The sequence below is a fragment of the Nicotiana tomentosiformis genome, chromosome 3 (genome assembly GCF_000390325.3).
Source record: "Nicotiana tomentosiformis chromosome 3, ASM39032v3, whole genome shotgun sequence".
Taxonomy (NCBI): Eukaryota; Viridiplantae; Streptophyta; class Magnoliopsida; order Solanales; family Solanaceae; genus Nicotiana; species Nicotiana tomentosiformis.
In genome coordinates this window covers 61564366-61586659 of record NC_090814.1, presented here as the reverse complement: position 1 = coordinate 61586659, position 22294 = coordinate 61564366, and the positions used below count along the sequence as shown (strand labels likewise).

Here is a 22294-nt window from a genome sequence, read left to right as displayed (position 1 = left end):
AGTTTAAAATATCAATTAAAGTTCATATAATTTAAATCTCAAGAAGCGAAATGGTCACATACATTGAGGTGGAAGGATCGTAAAAAAAAATTAGATATTCATTTTTCAGTTATGTTTGATGAGATGGACGAGGCAATGATAAAGGTTCTGTGCTCATGTCTCGTTAATGAAGTGTTTCTTAAATAATAAGGTTTTTGTGCTCATATCCTGTTAAATTTTTGAGTTTATAGTTATAGATTGACTGTGTGAAAATATTTATATAATCAATTCATTTTTAAAAAACCAAATGCAAGTTTATTTAATACAATATTGATTGGTAACCTAAATCCGATATTGTTCAACACTATTATTAATAGAAAAAGTTAGCAAGAAATTAAAAGAAGGAAAATTTCTTCTTTCCATCCTCAACGACGAATCTATTAGGACACTTATATGCTTGTATCTATCTCTTACACGAGATATATGCTTAATTTACTACTATTTAGCTTTTATATATACATTCGTCTTTCTTATACTTATAAGCAGACTGTTACTGATAACACACTCACGACTCATCATATAAAACGATGTACTTATCTCGTATACATATTTCTCACTATATATAGATGTTAGATCACAATTGACAAAAATAATACTCTTGGAAAAAGGTATAGCTACTATCGTTTCTCATGCATGCACAATAATTTCTTTATTTTTCATTGCATACAAAATATAGCAACTTCTTACTGTACGATTGTTCGTTTGAAGTTAGTTTTTTTTTTTTTTTTAATTCGTAGTAATGCCAAGGGTACGAGTCCAAATATTGCTACTTTAAGTTCTAAAAGCTTTGTTATAGTACTAAAAAACACATGCATGCCTTTATTATATAAAATTAAGGCCATTTCGTCCATCATTTTTCTTGTAAAGTTTTTTCTAAAGTTTAAAAGTTGTTCCTATTATTGACAATTTGGCATGTTAGTTCATTCCTAGAGAAGCTAATTTCTGTAAAGTTTAAAAGTTGTTCTAGTCCTCACTAGATTTTTTAAATTTCTTCTTATACAGTTAAATATTATTTCTATTCTGATAATTTTGAGAAATATTTTTTTAAATTTGTTTTTTATAACACCTTGAACTAACTTTTTTGGTCATGGTGCAGACAATCAGTAGTTTCAAATGTGTTCCTCTAATTCTTCATACACCATGGTAAGTATTTTCTTGAAACTCATTATCTTCCTCTTTATTGCTTTTACTTTTCTCTCTCTTTTATTTTATTACTAAATAACCGCTGAAATTTTACATGATAGTATGCCTTAAATATATATTTTTTTGTTGAGGTGTTTATTTCTTTGCCATGCACGTTCATTAAATTTCTAACTTTCTGCATGCATATTCTGTTCTTTTTTTTTTCTTTTCCTTTTCCTTTTTTTGTAGAAAACTTTGGCCCTCTTGCTCATTCTTAGCTTAACAAATGCTAGCATATCATGTGCAAGATTAATTAGCAACGCAAACAGTTTTAATGTCCTTGATTATGGAGCTACTGCTGATGGAATTACTGACAATTCTAAAGTAAGTCTTGTTTAATTTATATGTTCTTTCCTTTTATTACCATTAACTACAATATATATATATATATATATATATATATATATATATATATAACTACAATATATATATATATATATATATATATATATATATATATATATATATATATATATATTCTATTTTCGCTTTAGTATATTGATTAAAGAATTATTTTCGTTTATTTCCAGGCTTTCCTTAATGCATGGAACCATGCATGTTCGTCATCAGCTCGATCTCCTGAACTGATTATTCCTCCTAATAAGATATTTTTACTTAATCCTGTAATGTTTAGTGGCCCCTGCAATTCTGGCAACATCAAATTTGTGGTATATTAAGAACTTGAATATATTCCTTTTTTTTTTTTTTTGAAAAGAGTCGTAACAAATACTCCCTATATATGTTCTACTTAATGCGACAAATTTACTCTTTGAAAAGTCAAAAAAAAAAAAAAATCTTTGAGCATGTTTTTCTTAAATGCTTTTTAAATATATTGAATAACTAACTATTGTGGCTTATTATATTTTTTATATAATTTCTAAATATGTAAATTTTATTTCAAAAGAAAAAGTTAAAAACTTTATGCTCAAATTCATACTGAAAATTAGTCTATTTAACTCACATTTCGAATTATGTCACATAAAGTGGAACGAAGGGAGTAGTATTAAATCATTAATATTTTCTTAATTCCTATTACTCCTCGTATATAGAGATATCAGGGAAACTTGTTGCACCAAACTCACCTAGTATATGGAGTGGACAAGATGCTAGTCAATGGTTGGCTTTCAAATATGTTAGTGGTTTATATGTTGATGGCTTGGGAACCATTGATGGCCAAGGAAAAGAATGGTGGGATCAATCTTGTAGACACCATCCTAATTTGGTATGGTATTTTCTCGACTCTTTTTTTATCTTTTACTTTAGTGAAAAGTAAATTATATTTCAAATAATTTGTCGTGTTTAGAAAATCAAAAGTATATATGTATGAAAATTAATTCAAGTAAGACATAATACTAATCTTCCCTCATGATTAATGTTATTAGTTATGTATTCACAATTTTACACTCCTTTTGTTTTTCAGCAAGGATGCACAAAATTAGCTCCTACTGTAAGTTTTCTCTTGACACCCTCTAATTTTAAATTTTTAATTAACTCTAAAGACTCGTTTGGTACGAGGGATAATGGATAATTAATTTCGGAATTAATTTGATACGAGTTTATCTCACGTTTGGTTGGATAAAATCGCAGTATAACTAATCCTGAAATTAGTTATCCCTAGATTGTAGTGTTATTTTTATCCCTATAAGAGAGTGTGATAACAGTCCCAGATAACTAATCCCGAAATAATTACTCCTGGGATAACATGTTTCTGATCCCAACCAAACGACCCGTAAGAGAATTGATAAACTCCATTTAATTTCACTAATACGTAAATTATATTCCACAGGCCATGAAGTTCATTTCATGCAATAAAAGTTCCATAAGCAACATCAACTTTGTCAATAGTTCACAAACTCATATACTTGTTAGGGGTTGCAATGATTTCAAGGTCGATCATGTATTTATACAGTCTCCAGGATATTCTCCAAATACCGATGGCATTCATATTCAATCTTCTCAATCTGTGACCATTACCAATTCTAATATAAGTTCCGGTACGTGTTCTTAACCTATATTGCTCGCACTCTTCAAAATTATTGTCGCCCTTGTGTTTGGGCTTGACTTGTTTAATTTGGCCTTGTGATGGACAGGGGATGATTGTATTTCGATTGGAGATCATAGCTCTTATGTTAATATATCCGATATCCATTGTGGACCAGGTCATGGTATAAGGTTGTTTCTGATTCTCTAAAGTACTTAATTACTTAATACGTATTTTTTTAATAAGTCAAGATTATATTCCAAAAGTCCTAATGTTAATTGTACTGCTTATATATTGATCACAGCATTGGAAGCTTAGGAAAAAGTGGTAATTTTGCTCAAGTAGAGAATATCAATGTGAGGAATTCTTTCTTCTCTGGAACAACAAATGGAGCTCGTATCAAGACATGGCAGGTACATATAATGTAGATATATATATATATATATATATATATATATATATATATATATATATATATATATATATATATATATATATATATATATATATATATAACTCAACTGGGAAAAATCAGAACAAGAATAAAAAAATTGACTTCTTATTAAATATATGAATAGGTTGGCACAGGATATGTACGAGATATCCGATTTGAGAATCTTGAATTCGACTCTGTGGACAACCCTATTATTATTGACCAAAACTATTGTGATGTTCGAGGAACCTGCAAGGAAATGGTAATACAAGTTAACTTTTTTTTTTTTTTTGCATATGTATACATAGTTCGAATTAATATTGAACTCATGAGTGTTTTTTTTTTTTCATCACAGCCAACAGGAGTACACATTAGCAATGTTGTTTATGAAAACATGACAGGAACATCAAGTACAGATATAGCAATAAACTTGAACTGTAGTAATTCAGTGCCATGCACTGATATAACACTGCAACATATACAGCTAACATCAGCAACTCCTAAAGGGAAAGTTACAGCATATTGTAAGAATGCTCATGGCCAACAGTATGGAATTGAACCTGATGGTCCTTGTTTAATTACATCGTAGGTCTTTGTAGGAACCTGTAAACCTTAAATTATGGATCCGTTTCTGCACATTTAGCCTCTAAATATATGAAGTAGGAGTTCTAGTTAAAATTAGATATAGATATATATATATATATAGTTTTCGTTTTTTTATAGTATTTGGTTTAATATGTAAAGTTGGTACGTAGGCGGAGTCAATGACAAGATGGATGCATATATAAAGTAATTTCATTTATTGTGATTATTATAAGTCTGGTATTTTAATTACTCTCTCTATTTCTTTGTTTCAATTTTATGTATCTTAATTCAATTTTAAGTAGGCGGAATCAATGAAATTATAAAATATTTTTGTGACGAACAAAGTCGCCAGTAACAGCCTTAACCGTGCTACTTAAAATCGGCATAGTAGGTCGCCGCTAATAGGCGCGACAAGCCAGGCCAACTTTTTGGGGCGACAGTAAGGCTTTTAGTGGCTACTCTGGGCGCTACAAAAACATTTTGTCCTTTCAAAAGCAAACTCTCTTTGCCACATTCCCCTTAGCTTTATGGCATTTTTAGTTGCCCAAATACTATTCTTTTTGAGATAACTCATATTTTATTTTCTTTAAATATATATCAAAAATCAAATTCAATAAATGTTTGTTTTGAGTTCCTAATTGAAAATATTATTTATGCGCATCTATTTAATATAAGATGTTTGTTTAATATTTCTTTTCTCCAAGAAGTATAGAGTATATTGCTCTTTTTGAATCTCGGAATAAATTACTGATTTGAGAACTAAACCAATGCATGTTTTTGTTCTGTGAGCATGCATGCCGTTTTGTGATGAACTTTGGTGCAATTATGGTTAATTTGAAGTATGGGGTATCATTCATAAAATTCATCGTGGAAAACTCTCTGCTTATGCCCGAGGATTAGGTTTAAATGCTTGTGTATTTTTTTCTTATCTATTTGCTTTATGTATAATTGTATACGAGTTAACCCACGATTTTTCGCAACAGTATACATATAAAGAGAGAAAAGATATAATTTTTTCACAAAGTAGATAATTATATTTTCCCCACAGGCAATAAATCATAGTACAACAACTTATACTACGTACTAACTATTTTTTCTTAATCAAACCAACACTCAGGTTGATGGGGGATTTACCACTATAACAACAATGATGACCCAGTAAAAAATCTCACTAGTGGGGTCTCGGGAAGGTAGTGTGTCCGCTGTAATGACCCAACCGGTCATTTTGACTTTTAGTACCTCGTTCTCCTAAATAAAACTCCTTGTATGTGCTTTTATTAATTTATGACTTGCGGGGATGGTTGGTTCGAGATTTGGAGGTGTTCGGGATTTGGAGGTGTTCGGGTTGAAATCGGAACACTTGGTTCCTTAAGTTTGCCTTAAAATGCTGTCACGACCCCAAAACCTAGCGTGTCGTGATGGCGCCTATCGGTGGTACTAGGCAAGCCGACCTTCCCAAAAATACTTTCAAACTAAATATAAAAGTAATGTAAAGCTTTCCATATCAGAAATTTTTTATAAAATCAAATTTAAACTCAAATTTGGAACAAAGTGCGGAAAAACGAGTCCCAAACATCGGGGTATCACCAAGTCATGAGCGTATAAGTATTTAAAACTATTACAGCCAATGTCTAAATATCAGTACAAAACGGCAAGAAAAGTTTAATAGTTTAAACTAAAATATGATGGAAAAGTTTAAATAAATAACATGCTAAATAGGTTGATTACATAGAAAAATTGAGGAATATTCTGCAATTAAGTGGAGCAGCTTGCAAATAGCACTACGGTTTTGTTAAAGTAGGGATCAAGGTACTAAACGTTATTGAATTTCAATTGGGATAAAGATGGTCGGACATATTAATGATGCGTCAAATTGGATAAAGGTAATGCCAAAAAAATATATTATGTACACAATCAAATTATAGTAAATTGTCGTAATTATGGCAACTATAAATATCATGACACGTAAAATTACACTTACCGTATATAAATTCGATAGGATAGAATTTAAGTTTAACACAGTAACGGGGCAAAGAAAAAATTACACAATCCGATCACTTATAAAGTAATTATAGATAAATTTCTTTAATAAATATGAACTATTACTATGTTAAAAATGGAAACTATACCTCGATAATTATCGGAATCAAGCTAAGGAGTTATAAAAAAGATTTACACAATTATAAGGTATGCTATAGGTAATCTTTACGATAAACATGCATTAACTATTTCTATGTTAAAATGGAAATATACCGTGCTATGACATGTAAAACAACACATTGATAGTTATCGGAATCGAGCTAAGGCATTATAATTTGCCTATGCATATAAACCATCCGTCTTTAACCAACATTATCATTACTCAAACCATATTATTTCACATATAATACCAAAGCTACCGAGCAAAACAGTTGTTACACTCATTCTCTCATGGCTAAACTGATTAGTTTAAGTGTGTATTTTCTTTTGCTCCCTATCTTTCTTTTGGAATTTAGGTTAAAGCTACTGTGTTCTGCCGAACTCGTAGGCAGAACTGCAGCTCCCACCCTGCTTAGCGTAACCCTATCTCAAGCTGAAAATGCTCATAAGGAGATTTTAGCTATGAATATAAGTTCATTCAATGAGTTAGGGAAGTTGGCTTGGGCTGATTGCTTAAAGCTTTATGAAGATACTTTTTATCAACTTAACAAATCCATCAACAACTCTGGTAAGACAAATGATGTTCAAACATGGCTAAGTGCAGCTATGGGTAATCATCAAATATGCTTAAATGGATTCCATGATTTTCAATTATCATCACATTTGGAGAAATTTCCCTCTGTGTTAAATGATTTCTCCGAAAACCTTTGCAACTCTCTTGCCATAAACAAAGCCACGGCTATACCTTCAGCTTCACTATCAACAAATCCCCAACTTAAGGGCCGACGTTTACTTAGGGGCGGAGTTGCATGGTCTGAAGCGGGTTCAACTGAATCTCATACCGGTAAGAAAATGTGAATCCCCTTAAACATGGGGGAAATTGTTAGTATATTGGTAAATAATGTGATTCTAAATTTTCTTTAAGTCGAAAGTTTGAATTCCAAGTGTTATATTCTTAGTTCTAACATAATTTATAAATTCCCTTATTAGGATTCCTGACTTCACCCGACAAGAAACCTTTACAGCAAGGAACTCCAATAAAGGCCGATATCGTGGTGGCTCAAGATGGTTCTGGGAATTATCACACTATTTCTGAAGCTTTAGCTGCAGTAAATAGCATGAGGAATGGCACAGGGAGATTTGTGATATATGTGAAAAGAGGTAATTATACAGAATATGTGGAGATCGAGAATACTATGAATAATTTGATGTTCATTGGAGATGGGATTGATGCTACAATTATCAGTGGCAATAGAAGTAATGGTACTGGCTATTCAACTTTTGGTTCTGCAACTTTCGGTAAGTTTATTGTAATGTTTTTAGAGAAATTCTCAATGGGTTATTGAATTTATAATTAAACAATTAAATTTATTTAAATAAGAGATAAAAAAGAAGAACAAGAGTTAATTATTGCACTATATATATTCATTAGTTCCTCTCGCCTGCATGCATCAATTATATTTCCATGCACGTACACTTTAATACAACACTTTATGTATAAGAAATTTAAGACAAGGGCTGATTGATTTTCTTATTCCAAATACAAAACAAATCCACTTAATTGGTCAATATATAGTACATCAATAAAAGAAACGTATTACGTACCAAAGTATACCAATTGCATGCATCTTGTCAAATTTTCATCAATAATATAATATGATCAATCTCACACACACACACACTCACACACACACATATATACATACATTCATACATACATATTTCAAATACCAACAAGAAATTAAGTATAATAAACAGTGTTTTATTTACATAAAGTCAATAAAAGGGTTTCTTAATTAGATTCTAAACCGTACTAATTGTTTTGACCTTTATTTTGTGTTTTCTATTTATGCCTTAGGTGTTTCTGGAGGTGGCTTCATTGCTAAGGATATAACCTTTGAAAATACAGCAGGACCTGAAAATGGCCAAGCAGTTGCTCTTCGTTCTGACTCAGATTTATCAGTATATTATCGTTGCAGTTTCAAAGGGTACCAAGACACCTTATATGTACACAAACAACGACAGTTTTATCGCGATTGTGACATATATGGGACAGTAGATTTCATATTTGGAGACGCAGCTGCAGTGTTCCAAAATTGCAATATTTACGTAAGAAAGCCAAAGAGTGGTCAGTCAAACACTATCACAGCGCAAGGAAAAACATATCCTTATGAAAATACTGGAATTATAATACATAATTCTCATATAACAGCAGCATCAGACCTAAGACCTGTGCAAGATTTGTTTAAGAGTTATCTTGGTAGGCCGTGGAAGAATTACTGAACAACAGTATTTATGAAGAGTAATATTGATGGCCTAATTGATGCAACTGGTTGGTTACCCTGGAGTGGAGATTTCCTACAAACTTTGTACTATGGTGAGTACAATAATACTGGAGCTGGTGCAGGAACTGGTGGTAGGGTAAATTGGCCAGGGTACCACGTGATAACGAACGTTACTGAAGCTGAAAAATTCTCTGTAGGGAACTTCTTGGCCGGAGACTCATGGCTTCCGGCCACTGGAGTTCCCTACACATCTAGCATATATATATATAATAAACAATATATTTCCTTTAGAAAGATATAGTATAGATTTCCTTTTTTTTTAATTAGTATTTGGTTTAACATCATGTAAATTTGGTACTTAGGTGATGTCAATGAGAAGATGAATGCATATATAAATATAATTTTAGTTTATTGTTATTATTATAAGTCTGGCATTTTATTAATTTTTGTGTTTCAATTTATGTGTCTTACTTAATCTATTTAAAAATAACAATCATTTTTCTATATTTAATTAGTAGTATGTTTTCTAAACATTGGCATCGGATGAACTATAAATTTATATGAGGGGATTCAAAAGTATTATAAGATGTCACAGTTGGAATTTGAACCTATGACCTAAAGCGAATTTGAACTTTACTACGAAACTTGACTCTCTTTTTTTCATGTACAAGGGGAGTAAAAAGCTCACATATAACTGAATTTTTTGGGTGAAGGTGTTCGGTTGAATTCACTTCATACTACTTAGTTCTGACGTTGTTTCTAACATTCTCATTTTATCCTTAATGATATTTCAAATTTCACGACGTGTTTACCACACAATTCAAATGATCTTTTTGATATGCTATACACATTTTATTTAAGATTGTAAAATTAAAAATATCTTTATAATATTCTTAAACTTTGAGTTCAGTTGTCAAAGTGTAAAATGACCGAATGAATTACTTGTCTTCGCAAAAATATAATCTGTTTTAAGAGAAGGCTGGTACAAAAATCCGCATTCCTGCTAAAAGTTGGCCTTAATTCCTTTCCCTAATGTATCATTTATGATCAAAATTAAGAACTTTGAATCTCCAATTCGGAATCAAGCCGCATAAAGTGTAACAAAGGGAGTACGTACTATGCAACAAGTAACTCTCATGTCAATAGTCTTTTAACGATTTATGTTGATTAAGTCGTTTTCCATGCATGTCTTACTCCATCGGTCCTTATTTATGTGATATTTTTCATTTCTCGTAAGTCAATTTAACTAATCTTTAAAAAAGTTACATTAAATTAGATCAGTTTAATATTTTAAAATTAAAATTTAGATACTCAAAACTATATATAAAAACTATAAGTTATAATTTTTCTCATGTAAATATGATAAAAAAATTTATAGTTTAAAATATCAATTAAAGTTCATATAATTTAAATCTCAAGAAGCGAAATAGTCACATACATTGAGGCGGAAGGATCGTAAAAAAAAATTAGATATTCATTTTTCAGTTATGTTTGATGAGATGGACGAGGCAATGATAAAGGTTCTGTGCTCATGTCTCGTTAATGAAGTGTTTCTTAAATATTATTTCTATTCTGAACTAACTTTTTTAAATATTATTTCTTGAACTAACTTTTTTGGTCATGGTGCAGACAATCAGTAGTTTCAAATGTGTTCCTCTAATTCTTCATACACCATGGTAAATATTTTCTTGAAACTCATTATCTTCCTCTTTATTGCTTTTACTTTTCTCTCTCTTTTATTTTATTACTAAATAACCGCTGAAATTTTACATGATAGTATGCCTTAAATATATTTTTTTTTGTTGAGGTGTTTATTTCTTTGCCATGCACGTTCATTAAATTTCTAACTTTGGCCCTCTTGCTCATTCTTAGCTTAACAAATGCTAGCATATCATGTGCAAGATTAATTAGCAACGCAAACAGTTTTAATGTCCTTGATTATGGAGCTACTGCTGATGGAATTACTGACAATTCTTAAGTAAGTCTTGTTTAATTTATATGTTCTTTCCTTTTATTACCATTAACTACAATATATATATATATATATATATATATATATATATATATATATATATATATATATATATTCTTTTTTCGCTTTAGTATATTGATTAAAGAATTATTTTCGTTTATTCCTCCTAATAAGATATTTTTACTTAATCCTGTAATGTTTAGTGGCCCCTGCAATTCTGGCAACATCAAATTTGTGGTATATTAAGAACTTGAATATATTCCTTTTTTTTTTTTTTTGAAAAGAGTCGTAACAAATACTCCCTATATATGTTCTACTTAATGCGACAAATTTACTCTTTGAAAAGTCAAAAAAAAAAAAAAATCTTTGAGCATGTTTTTCTTAAATGCTTTTTAAATATATTGAATAACTAACTATTGTGGCTTATTATATTTTTTATATAATTTCTAAATATGTAAATTTTATTTCAAAAGAAAAAGTTAAAAACTTTATGCTCAAATTCATACTGAAAATTAGTCTATTTAACTCACATTTCGAATTATGTCACATAAAGTGGAACGAAGGGAGTAGTATTAAATCATTAATATTTTCTTAATTCCTATTACTCCTCGTATATATAGATATCAGGGAGACTTGTTGCACCAAACTCACCTAGTATATGGAGTGGACAAGATGCTAGTCAATGGTTGGCTTTCAAATATGTTAGTGGTTTATATGTTGATGGCTTGGGAACCATTGATGGCCAAGGAAAAGAATGGTGGGATCAATCTTGTAGACACCATCCTAATTTGGTATGGTATTTTCTCGACTCTTTTTTTATCTTTTACTTTAGTGAAAAGTAAATTATATTTCAAATAATTTGTCGTGTTTAGAAAATCAAAAGTATATATGTATGAAAATTAATTCAAGTAAGACATAATACTAATCTTCCCTCATGATTAATGTTATTAGTTATGTATTCACAATTTTACACTCCTTTTGTTTTTCAGCAAGGATGCACAAAATTAGCTCCTACTGTAAGTTTTCTCTTGACACCCTCTAATTTTAAATTTTTAATTAACTCTAAAGGCTCGTTTGGTACGAGGGATAATGGATAATTAATTTCGAAATTAATTTGATACGAGTCTATCTCACGTTTGGTTGGATAAAATCGCAGTATAACTAATCCTGAAATTAGTTATCCCTAGATTGTAGTGTTATTTTTATCCCTATAAGAGAGTGTGATAACAGTCCCATATAACTAATCCCGAAATAATTACTCCTGGGATAACTTGTTTCTGATCCCAACCAAACGATCCGTAAGAGAATTGATAAATTCCATTTAATTTCACTAATACGTAAATTATATTCCACAGGCCATGAAGTTCATTTCATGAAATAAAAGTTCCATAAGCAACATCAACTTTGTCAATAGTTCACAAACTCATATACTTGTTAGGGGTTGCAATGATTTCAAGGTCGATCATGTATTCATACAGTCTTCAGGATATTTTCCAAATACCGATGACATTCATATTCAATCTTCTCAATCTGTGACCATTACCAATTCTAATATAAGTTCCGGTACGTGTTCTTAACCTATATTGCTCGCACTCTTTAAAATTATTGTCGCCCTTGTGTTTGGGCTTGACTTGTTTAATTTGGCCTTGTGATGGACAGGGGATGATTGTATTTCGATTGGAGATCATAGTTCTTATGTTAATATATCCAATATCCATTGTGGACCAGGTCATGGTATAACTCAACTGGGAAAAATCAGAACAAGAATAAAAAAATTGACTTCTTATTAAATATATGAATAGGTTGGCACAGGATATGTACGAGATGTCCGATTTGAGAATCTTGAATTCGACTCTGTGGACAACCCTATTATTATTGACCAAAACTATTGTGATGTTCGAGGAACCTGCAAGGAAATGGTAATATAGCAATAAACTTGAACTGTAGTAATTCAGTGCCATGCACTGATATATAACACTGCAACTCCTAAAGGGAAAGTTACAGCATATTGTAAGAATGCTCATGGCCAACAGTATGGAATTGAACCTGATGGTCCTTGTTTAATTACACTGTAGGTCTTTGTAGGAACCTGTAAACTTTAAATTATGGATCCGTTTCTGCACATTTAGCCTCTAAATATATGAAGTAGGAGTTCTAGTTAAAATTAGAAAGATATATATATAGATTTCGTTTTTTATAGTATTTGGTTTAATATGTAAAGTTGGTACGTAGGCGGAGTCAATGACAAGATGAATGCATATATAAAGTAATTCTATTTATTATGATTATTATAAGTCTGGTATTTTAATTACTCTCTCTATTTCTTTATTTCAATTTTATGTATCTTAATTTCAATTTTAAGTAAGCGGAATGAATGAAATTATAAAATGCTTTAGTGACGAACAGAGTCGCCAATAACAGCCTTAACCGTGCTACTTAAAATCAGCATAGTAGGTCACCGCTAAAAGGCACGACAAGCCAGACCAACTTTTTGGGGCGACAGTAAGGCTTTTAGTGGCGACTTTGGGCGCTGTGAGCACCTAATTTTTTACCGTGCTTGAATATTTCCCGCTCCCATCTTCCCAGACGTGTCCTCACTCCACTTTTCTTTGTCCCCCATGCTTGTCCCCCATACTTGTCCCGCATATTTTGTCCCCCATGCTTTGTCCCCTACACTTGGTCCCCTCTTCACTTTTCCTTGCCCCCCATGCTTGTCTCCTCACTCACAAACTCCATACCACTCTCCCTACCCATTTAAAACAGCCCAATTCCTTTCTTCTGAAAAGAGGAAAAAATCACAGGACCCTCCCGTTTTGAAAACTAGCGTCCGCTCACCTTCATCTCCCTACTGCCACCTTCAACCAGCGGAAAACCACCCCAAAAACAACTTTCAAAACTCAGCAGAATTCCAGCTCCAAAACACACTCTAACACACTTAGCCATCATCCTTTACACTCTAAAGAAAAATACAACATCAGAGAGAAATAAAACAGTAGCTAAAATAGCTTTCAGTTCTCTCTTTGTACGTTCCAAAAATGAAACGAGTCTCCTTTGGTGTTTAGCTTCTATTTTTTTTGTCTGTTGGCTCAAGCATTATCTGGGTTGTTGGAGTTTTTGATATTCGCTGCTGCTGGGGTATTTGATTTGAATTTTTCTGCTGGCTTCTCGTCGTTGTTGCTCTAGCATTTCAACATTTAGGTATTTCTTCTTCTATTGTAGCTTTTGAATTGTTTCATATGAATAAAGAATGCATGGTTTTGGAGTCTTTATTTGAAATTATTCAACAGTCTTGATTCATCTTTGTTTGTCATATATGAATAATTTGAGCTATGGTAGTAAATATGGATGGCTGAAGCAATGAAGTACGTATATAGTTTTGAATTCATACTTGTCAAGTTTTTTTTTTAGTGTAGGTGCAGCAGTCCCTATTAAGGAAAGAATTGATTTTACTTCATTAAAAATCTTGGTAAAAATCTCCCATGATTGAACTTTACTTGAATATTTTCGTATATGGTTTATTGTTTCCTCGTAATGTTCATGTATACAAGGTTTGGTGGAAGTTGATACATTTTATGTCTACAGGCATAATTAGCTTAAAGATAATTGTGAAGTGTTTTTTTTTGTAAGAATCTACTGCCTAAATTCTTGTCATGGAAATAATTTGTTCATATCTTCCTGTATGCATGTTTAGGCTAGTTTATTTTATATTAATAGGTTACTTCTTTTAAATACTTATTATTAGTTATAAAAATATGATTTTTGTCTTCAATCAACCATCAATGGCCAGTAAGGGATAGCAATTGGCCTTTGAATAAGTGCTGGAATTTAGGAAAATATAAAGGGACATGAGACTCAAATAGTCTGTTTTGGTGGTGATCAATTAAAGAAGAGAGTTGGGCCAAGTAAATTTCAGCAGCTACCCATTTTCTTTTAGTAATAAAGGTTGGCCCAAGTTTAACACCATGGTTGTTCACATAATTACTTTCCAATAGAAAAAATAAATTTGTTCTGTAATTAGAATAACTCATTAACTTAATCACCTTAATAATTAATTCAAGCTACTAGGCAACTAGTAGGCGTGTTTTAACCTCTTTTTTTTATTCACGAACTCGCTTGTGTAGCGTGATGTTTAACTTACATTAAATTAGTTTCAATAATCTCATACCATACCCATTAGTTTTAGTTAAATTTTTTTTAATTTAATTAATCCTTTGCTAAAATTACGGATTTGCTTGCGTAGCGCGATAGTTGATAAAAATAATTTTCAAGAATTAATTTGCTCAAATGTAGTAATTTCTTTAAAGTATTACAAATAATTGATTGTCATAATTTCGGATACGCTTGCGAGTCGCAATTATGATAGGTTAATTAATTTTGTTATTCGATCATGCATTCGCCTGTGTAGCGTGGTTATGTCAACACGTTTTGTTTTTTTAAAAAAAAATTAATAAAAATAAAAAATAAAAAGCGATTAGGTAAAAATATGAAAACCAATAAATCACAGTTTATTCCAAATTAATTCAAGCCAAATTGTAGTCAATAAAGCGACCGTGCTAGAACCACGGGACTCGGGGAATGCCTTACACCTTCTCCCCGGTCAACAGAATTCCTTACCCGGACTTTGTTTTCGCAGACCAATAATAATAGAGTCAAACCTTCCTTTGACTAGGGATTCAAATAAAAGGTGACTTGGAATACCCCAAAACTCAATTCCAAGTGGTGACTCTGTAAGTAAAATAATCCCTACTCAAGTTTGTCACTTTAATTGAAAAAACTCTTTAACCCAATTCATATGACACACCATTATCGTTTTGGGGTAGAAAAGGGGTGTGACAGCTCTGGCGACTCTGCTGGGGAACTTTCAAGAATTCGAGCTTGTTCATTGACTTCATTTGGCTTTATTAATTTTTGTATATATTGTGATTTATTTGAGCCTAATGTGTTACTTGTCGAGTTTTTACCGTTTTGATATTGTTGAACTGTACATATAAATTGTATCTTTCCTCGCATCCCTCTGAGTCTTCTGATAATTAGTTATGTTGTGTTTGCCTACCAGCATCACAAAATTTCTGTCTTGAGATAAAGTCAGTTAGCCTACCAGTTTCTGGTGAAGGATTTGGTCACACATGTTTAGGCGGGAGAGCCGTTAGCTAGCCAGTGCTGTTCTACTACTGGTAATGCTTGACGCTCCTCGGCTCGGGTTGTCTGCCCGGGTAAGCCAGGTCTAGATACCATCTCCTTTAGGATTTACAAACTTAGAAGAACAAGCCACAAGCAATGAATATCCCTAGTAGGTTACGCTTTATTTGCATCATGTGCATTTGACTTAGCAGCTATCGACACAAGGGTCGAGTTCTATTTTAGGACAAGTACCTTGTTGAGACCATTATGTCATGTTATGTGCTACTTGCCCATCTTGGTGCGATATGGCTGTGCTACAGGCACATATACTGCACACCCAAAAATTCTTAAACATGATATATTAGGCTTATGAGCCGAAACTAATTGCAACGGAAATATTTATGATAATTTATCGGTCTGAGACGAACTAGCATTGCTACATGCAAAATGACATGACCCCAAACAGAAGTGGGCAACCTTTTTTTCATGAGTAATTGTCTTGCTATCAATTGAAGACGTTTAATCAAATATTTTACAACGCCATTTTGAGTGTGAACGTGAGCTACAGGATGTTTCACTTTTATCCCAATTAATAAACAATAAACAATATATTTCCTTTAGAAAGATATAGTATAGATTTCCTTTTTTTTTAATTAGTATTTGGTTTAACATCATGTAAATTTGGTACTTAGGTGATGTCAATGAGAAGATGAATGCATATATAAATATAATTTTAGTTTATTGTTATTATTATAAGTCTGGCATTTTATTAATTTTTGTGTTTCAATTTATGTGTCTTACTTAATCTATTTAAAAATAACAATCATTTTTCTATATTTAATTAGTAGTATGTTTTCTAAACATTGGCATCGGATGAACTATAAATTTATATGAGGGGATTCAAAAGTATTATAAGATGTCACAGTTGGAATTTGAACCTATGACCTAAAGCGAATTTGAACTTTACTACGAAACTTGACTCTCTTTTTTTCATGTACAAGGGGAGTAAAAAGCTCACATATAACTGAATTTTTTGGGCGAAGGTGTTCGGTTGAATTCACTTCATACTACTTAGTTCTGACGTTGTTTCTAACATTCTCATTTTATCCTTAATGATATTTCAAATTTCACGACGTGTTTACCACACGATTCAAATGATCTTTTTGATATGCTATACACATTTTATTTAAGATCGTAAAATTAAAAATATCTTTATAATATTCTTAAACTTTGAGTTCAGTTGTCAAAGTGTAAAATGACCGAATGAATTACTTGTCTTCGCAAAAATATAATCTGTTTTAAGAGAAGGCTGGTACAAGAATCCGCATTCCTGCTAAAAGTTGGCCTTAATTTCTTTCCCTAATGTATCATTTATGCTCAAAATTAAGAACTTTGAATCTCCAATTCGGAATCAAGCCGCATAAAGTGTAACAAAGGGAGTACGTACTATGCAACAAGTAACTCTCATGTCAATAGTCTTTTAACGATTTATGTTGATTAAGTCGTTTTCCATGCATGTCTTACTCTATCGGTCCTTATTTATGTGATATTTTTCATTTCTCGTAAGTCAATTTAACTAATCTTTAAAAAAGTTACATTAAATTAGATGAGTTTAATATTTTAAAATTAAAATTCAGATATTCAAAATTATATATAAAAACTATAAGTTATAATTTTTCTCATGTAAATATGATAAAAAAATTTATAGTTTAAAATATCAATTAAAGTTCATATAATTTAAATCTCAAGAAGCGAAATGGTCACATACATTGAGGTGGAAGGATCGTAAAAAAAAATTAGATATTCATTTTTCAGTTATGTTTGATGAGATGGACGAGGCAATGATAAAGGTTCTGTGCTCATGTCTCGTTAATGAAGTGTTTCTTAAATAATAAGGTTTTTGTGCTCATATCCTGTTAAATTTTTGAGTTTATAGTTATAGATTGACTGTGTGAAAATATTTATATAATCAATTCATTTTTAAAAAACCAAATGCAAGTTTATTTAATACAATATTGATTGGTAACCTAAATCCGATATTGTTCAACACTATTATTAATAGAAAAAGTTAGCAAGAAATTAAAAGAAGGAAAATTTCTTCTTTCCATCCTCAACGACGAATCTATTAGGACACTTATATGCTTGTATCTATCTCTTACACGAGATATATGCTTAATTTACTACTATTTAGCTTTTATATATACATTCGTCTTTCTTATACTTATAAGCAGACTGTTACTGATGACACACTCACGACTCATCATATAAAACGATGTACTTATCTCGTATACATATTTCTCACTATATATAGATGTTAGATCACAATTGACAAAAATAATACTCTTGGAAAAAGGTATAGCTACTATCGTTTCTCATGCATGCACAATAATTTCTTTATTTTTCATTGCATACAAAATATAGCAACTTCTTACTGTACGATTGTTCGTTTGAAGTTAGTTTTTTTTTTTTTTTTAATTCGTAGTAATGCCAAGGGTACGAGTCCAAATATTGCTACTTTAAGTTCTAAAAGCTTTGTTATAGTACTAAAAAACACATGCATGCCTTTATTATATAAAATTAAGGCCATTTCGTCCATCATTTTTCTTGTAAAGTTTTTTCTAAAGTTTAAAAGTTGTTCCTATTATTGACAATTTGGCATGTTAGTTCATTCCTAGAGAAGCTAATTTCTGTAAAGTTTAAAAGTTGTTCTAGTCCTCACTAGATTTTTTAAATTTCTTCTTATACAGTTAAATATTATTTCTATTCTGATAATTTTGAGAAATATTTTTTTAAATTTGTTTTTTATAACACCTTGAACTAACTTTTTTGGTCATGGTGCAGACAATCAGTAGTTTCAAATGTGTTCCTCTAATTCTTCATACACCATGGTAAATATTTTCTTGAAACTCATTATCTTCCTCTTTATTGCTTTTACTTTTCTCTCTCTTTTATTTTATTACTAAATAACCGCTGAAATTTTACATGATAGTATGCCTTAAATATATATTTTTTTGTTGAGGTGTTTATTTCTTTGCCATGCACGTTCATTAAATTTCTAACTTTCTGCATGCATATTCTGTTCTTTTTTTTTTCTTTTCCTTTTCCTTTTTTTGTAGAAAACTTTGGCCCTCTTGCTCATTCTTAGCTTAACAAATGCTAGCATATCATGTGCAAGATTAATTAGCAACGCAAACAGTTTTAATGTCCTTGATTATGGAGCTACTGCTGATGGAATTACTGACAATTCTAAAGTAAGTCTTGTTTAATTTATATGTTCTTTCCTTTTATTACCATTAACTACAATATATATATATATATATATATATATATATATATATATATATATATATATATATATATATATATATATATATTCTATTTTCGCTTTAGTATATTGATTAAAGAATTATTTTCGTTTATTTCCAGGCTTTCCTTAATGCATGGAACCATGCATGTTCGTCATCAGCTCGATCTCCTGAACTGATTATTCCTCCTAATAAGATATTTTTACTTAATCCTGTAATGTTTAGTGGCCCCTGCAATTCTGGCAACATCAAATTTGTGGTATATTAAGAACTTGAATATATTCCTTTTTTTTTTTTTTTGAAAAGAGTCGTAACAAATACTCCCTATATATGTTCTACTTAATGCGACAAATTTACTCTTTGAAAAGTCAAAAAAAAAAAAAAATCTTTGAGCATGTTTTTCTTAAATGCTTTTTAAATATATTGAATAACTAACTATTGTGGCTTATTATATTTTTTATATAATTTCTAAATATGTAAATTTTATTTCAAAAGAAAAAGTTAAAAACTTTATGCTCAAATTCATACTGAAAATTAGTCTATTTAACTCACATTTCGAATTATGTCACATAAAGTGGAACGAAGGGAGTAGTATTAAATCATTAATATTTTCTTAATTCCTATTACTCCTCGTATATAGAGATATCAGGGAAACTTGTTGCACCAAACTCACCTAGTATATGGAGTGGACAAGATGCTAGTCAATGGTTGGCTTTCAAATATGTTAGTGGTTTATATGTTGATGGCTTGGGAACCATTGATGGCCAAGGAAAAGAATGGTGGGATCAATCTTGTAGACACCATCCTAATTTGGTATGGTATTTTCTCGACTCTTTTTTTATCTTTTACTTTAGTGAAAAGTAAATTATATTTCAAATAATTTGTCGTGTTTAGAAAATCAAAAGTATATATGTATGAAAATTAATTCAAGTAAGACATAATACTAATCTTCCCTCATGATTAATGTTATTAGTTATGTATTCACAATTTTACACTCCTTTTGTTTTTCAGCAAGGATGCACAAAATTAGCTCCTACTGTAAGTTTTCTCTTGACACCCTCTAATTTTAAATTTTTAATTAACTCTAAAGACTCGTTTGGTACGAGGGATAATGGATAATTAATTTCGGAATTAATTTGATACGAGTTTATCTCACGTTTGGTTGGATAAAATCGCAGTATAACTAATCCTGAAATTAGTTATCCCTAGATTGTAGTGTTATTTTTATCCCTATAAGAGAGTGTGATAACAGTCCCAGATAACTAATCCCGAAATAATTACTCCTGGGATAACATGTTTCTGATCCCAACCAAACGACCCGTAAGAGAATTGATAAACTCCATTTAATTTCACTAATACGTAAATTATATTCCACAGGCCATGAAGTTCATTTCATGCAATAAAAGTTCCATAAGCAACATCAACTTTGTCAATAGTTCACAAACTCATATACTTGTTAGGGGTTGCAATGATTTCAAGGTCGATCATGTATTTATACAGTCTCCAGGATATTCTCCAAATACCGATGGCATTCATATTCAATCTTCTCAATCTGTGACCATTACCAATTCTAATATAAGTTCCGGTACGTGTTCTTAACCTATATTGCTCGCACTCTTCAAAATTATTGTCGCCCTTGTGTTTGGGCTTGACTTGTTTAATTTGGCCTTGTGATGGACAGGGGATGATTGTATTTCGATTGGAGATCATAGCTCTTATGTTAATATATCCGATATCCATTGTGGACCAGGTCATGGTATAAGGTTGTTTCTGATTCTCTAAAGTACTTAATTACTTAATACGTATTTTTTTAATAAGTCAAGATTATATTCCAAAAGTCCTAATGTTAATTGTACTGCTTATATATTGATCACAGCATTGGAAGCTTAGGAAAAAGTGGTAATTTTGCTCAAGTAGAGAATATCAATGTGAGGAATTCTTTCTTCTCTGGAACAACAAATGGAGCTCGTATCAAGACATGGCAGGTACATATAATGTAGATATATATATATTTAATATATCCAATATCCATTGTGGACCAGGTCATGGTATAACTCAACTGGGAAAAATCAGAACAAGAATAAAAAAATTGACTTCTTATTAAATATATGAATAGGTTGGCACAGGATATGTACGAGATGTCCGATTTGAGAATCTTGAATTCGACTCTGTGGACAACCCTATTATTATTGACCAAAACTATTGTGATGTTCGAGGAACCTGCAAGGAAATGGTAATACAAGTTAACTTTTTTTTTTTTTTTGCATATGTATACATAGTTCGAATTAATATTGAACTCATGAGTGTTTTTTTTTTTTCATCACAGCCAACAGGAGTACACATTAGCAATGTTGTTTATGAAAACATGACAGGAACATCAAGTATAGATATAGCAATAAACTTGAACTGTAGTAATTCAGTGCCATGCACTGATATAACACTGCAACATATACAGCTAACATCAGCAACTCCTAAAGGGAAAGTTACAGCATATTGTAAGAATGCTCATGGCCAACAGTATGGAATTGAACCTGATGGTCCTTGTTTAATTACATCGTAGGTCTTTGTAGGAACCTGTAAACCTTAAATTATGGATCCGTTTCTGCACATTTAGCCTCTAAATATATGAAGTAGGAGTTCTAGTTAAAATTAGATATAGATATATATATATATATAGTTTTCGTTTTTTTATAGTATTTGGTTTAATATGTAAAGTTGGTACGTAGGCGGAGTCAATGACAAGATGGATGCATATATAAAGTAATTTCATTTATTGTGATTATTATAAGTCTGGTATTTTAATTACTCTCTCTATTTCTTTGTTTCAATTTTATGTATCTTAATTCAATTTTAAGTAGGCGGAATCAATGAAATTATAAAATATTTTTGTGACGAACAAAGTCGCCAGTAACAGCCTTAACCGTGCTACTTAAAATCGGCATAGTAGGTCGCCGCTAATAGGCGCGACAAGCCAGGCCAACTTTTTGGGGCGACAGTAAGGCTTTTAGTGGCTACTCTGGGCGCTACAAAAACATTTTGTCCTTTCAAAAGCAAACTCTCTTTGCCACATTCCCCTTAGCTTTATGGCATTTTTAGTTGCCCAAATACTATTCTTTTTGAGATAACTCATATTTTATTTTCTTTAAATATATATCAAAAATCAAATTCAATAAATGTTTGTTTTGAGTTCCTAATTGAAAATATTATTTATGCGCATCTATTTAATATAAGATGTTTGTTTAATATTTCTTT

At 31.1% G+C, this 22294-nt stretch overlaps 2 protein-coding genes and 1 pseudogene across 2 annotated transcripts; all 3 read left to right on the top strand.

Moving 5' to 3' along the window:
• Positions 1-1152: 1152 nt before the first annotated feature.
• On the top strand, positions 1153-4224 carry LOC138907892 (probable polygalacturonase At1g80170). The gene is made up of 10 exons (XM_070198513.1): positions 1153-1182; positions 1411-1545; positions 1752-1872; positions 2271-2443; positions 2642-2668; positions 3008-3215; positions 3312-3393; positions 3507-3615; positions 3781-3897; positions 3991-4224. Exons 1-10 carry the CDS (start codon positions 1153-1155, stop codon positions 4222-4224), a joined length of 1236 nt encoding a protein of 411 aa, XP_070054614.1.
• A 2426-nt stretch (positions 4225-6650) lies between these two features.
• LOC138907891 (pectinesterase-like) lies at positions 6651-8945 on the top strand (annotated as a pseudogene).
• A 1866-nt stretch (positions 8946-10811) lies between these two features.
• Positions 10812-21602, top strand: LOC138907890 (probable polygalacturonase At1g80170). The gene is made up of 14 exons (XM_070198512.1): positions 10812-10853; positions 11237-11407; positions 11606-11632; positions 12276-12350; positions 12419-12535; positions 18854-18988; positions 19164-19284; positions 19683-19855; positions 20054-20080; positions 20420-20627; positions 20724-20805; positions 20919-21027; positions 21159-21275; positions 21369-21602. Exons 1-14 carry the CDS (start codon positions 10812-10814, stop codon positions 21600-21602), a joined length of 1638 nt encoding a protein of 545 aa, XP_070054613.1.
• The last annotated feature ends 692 nt before the right edge of the window (positions 21603-22294 follow it).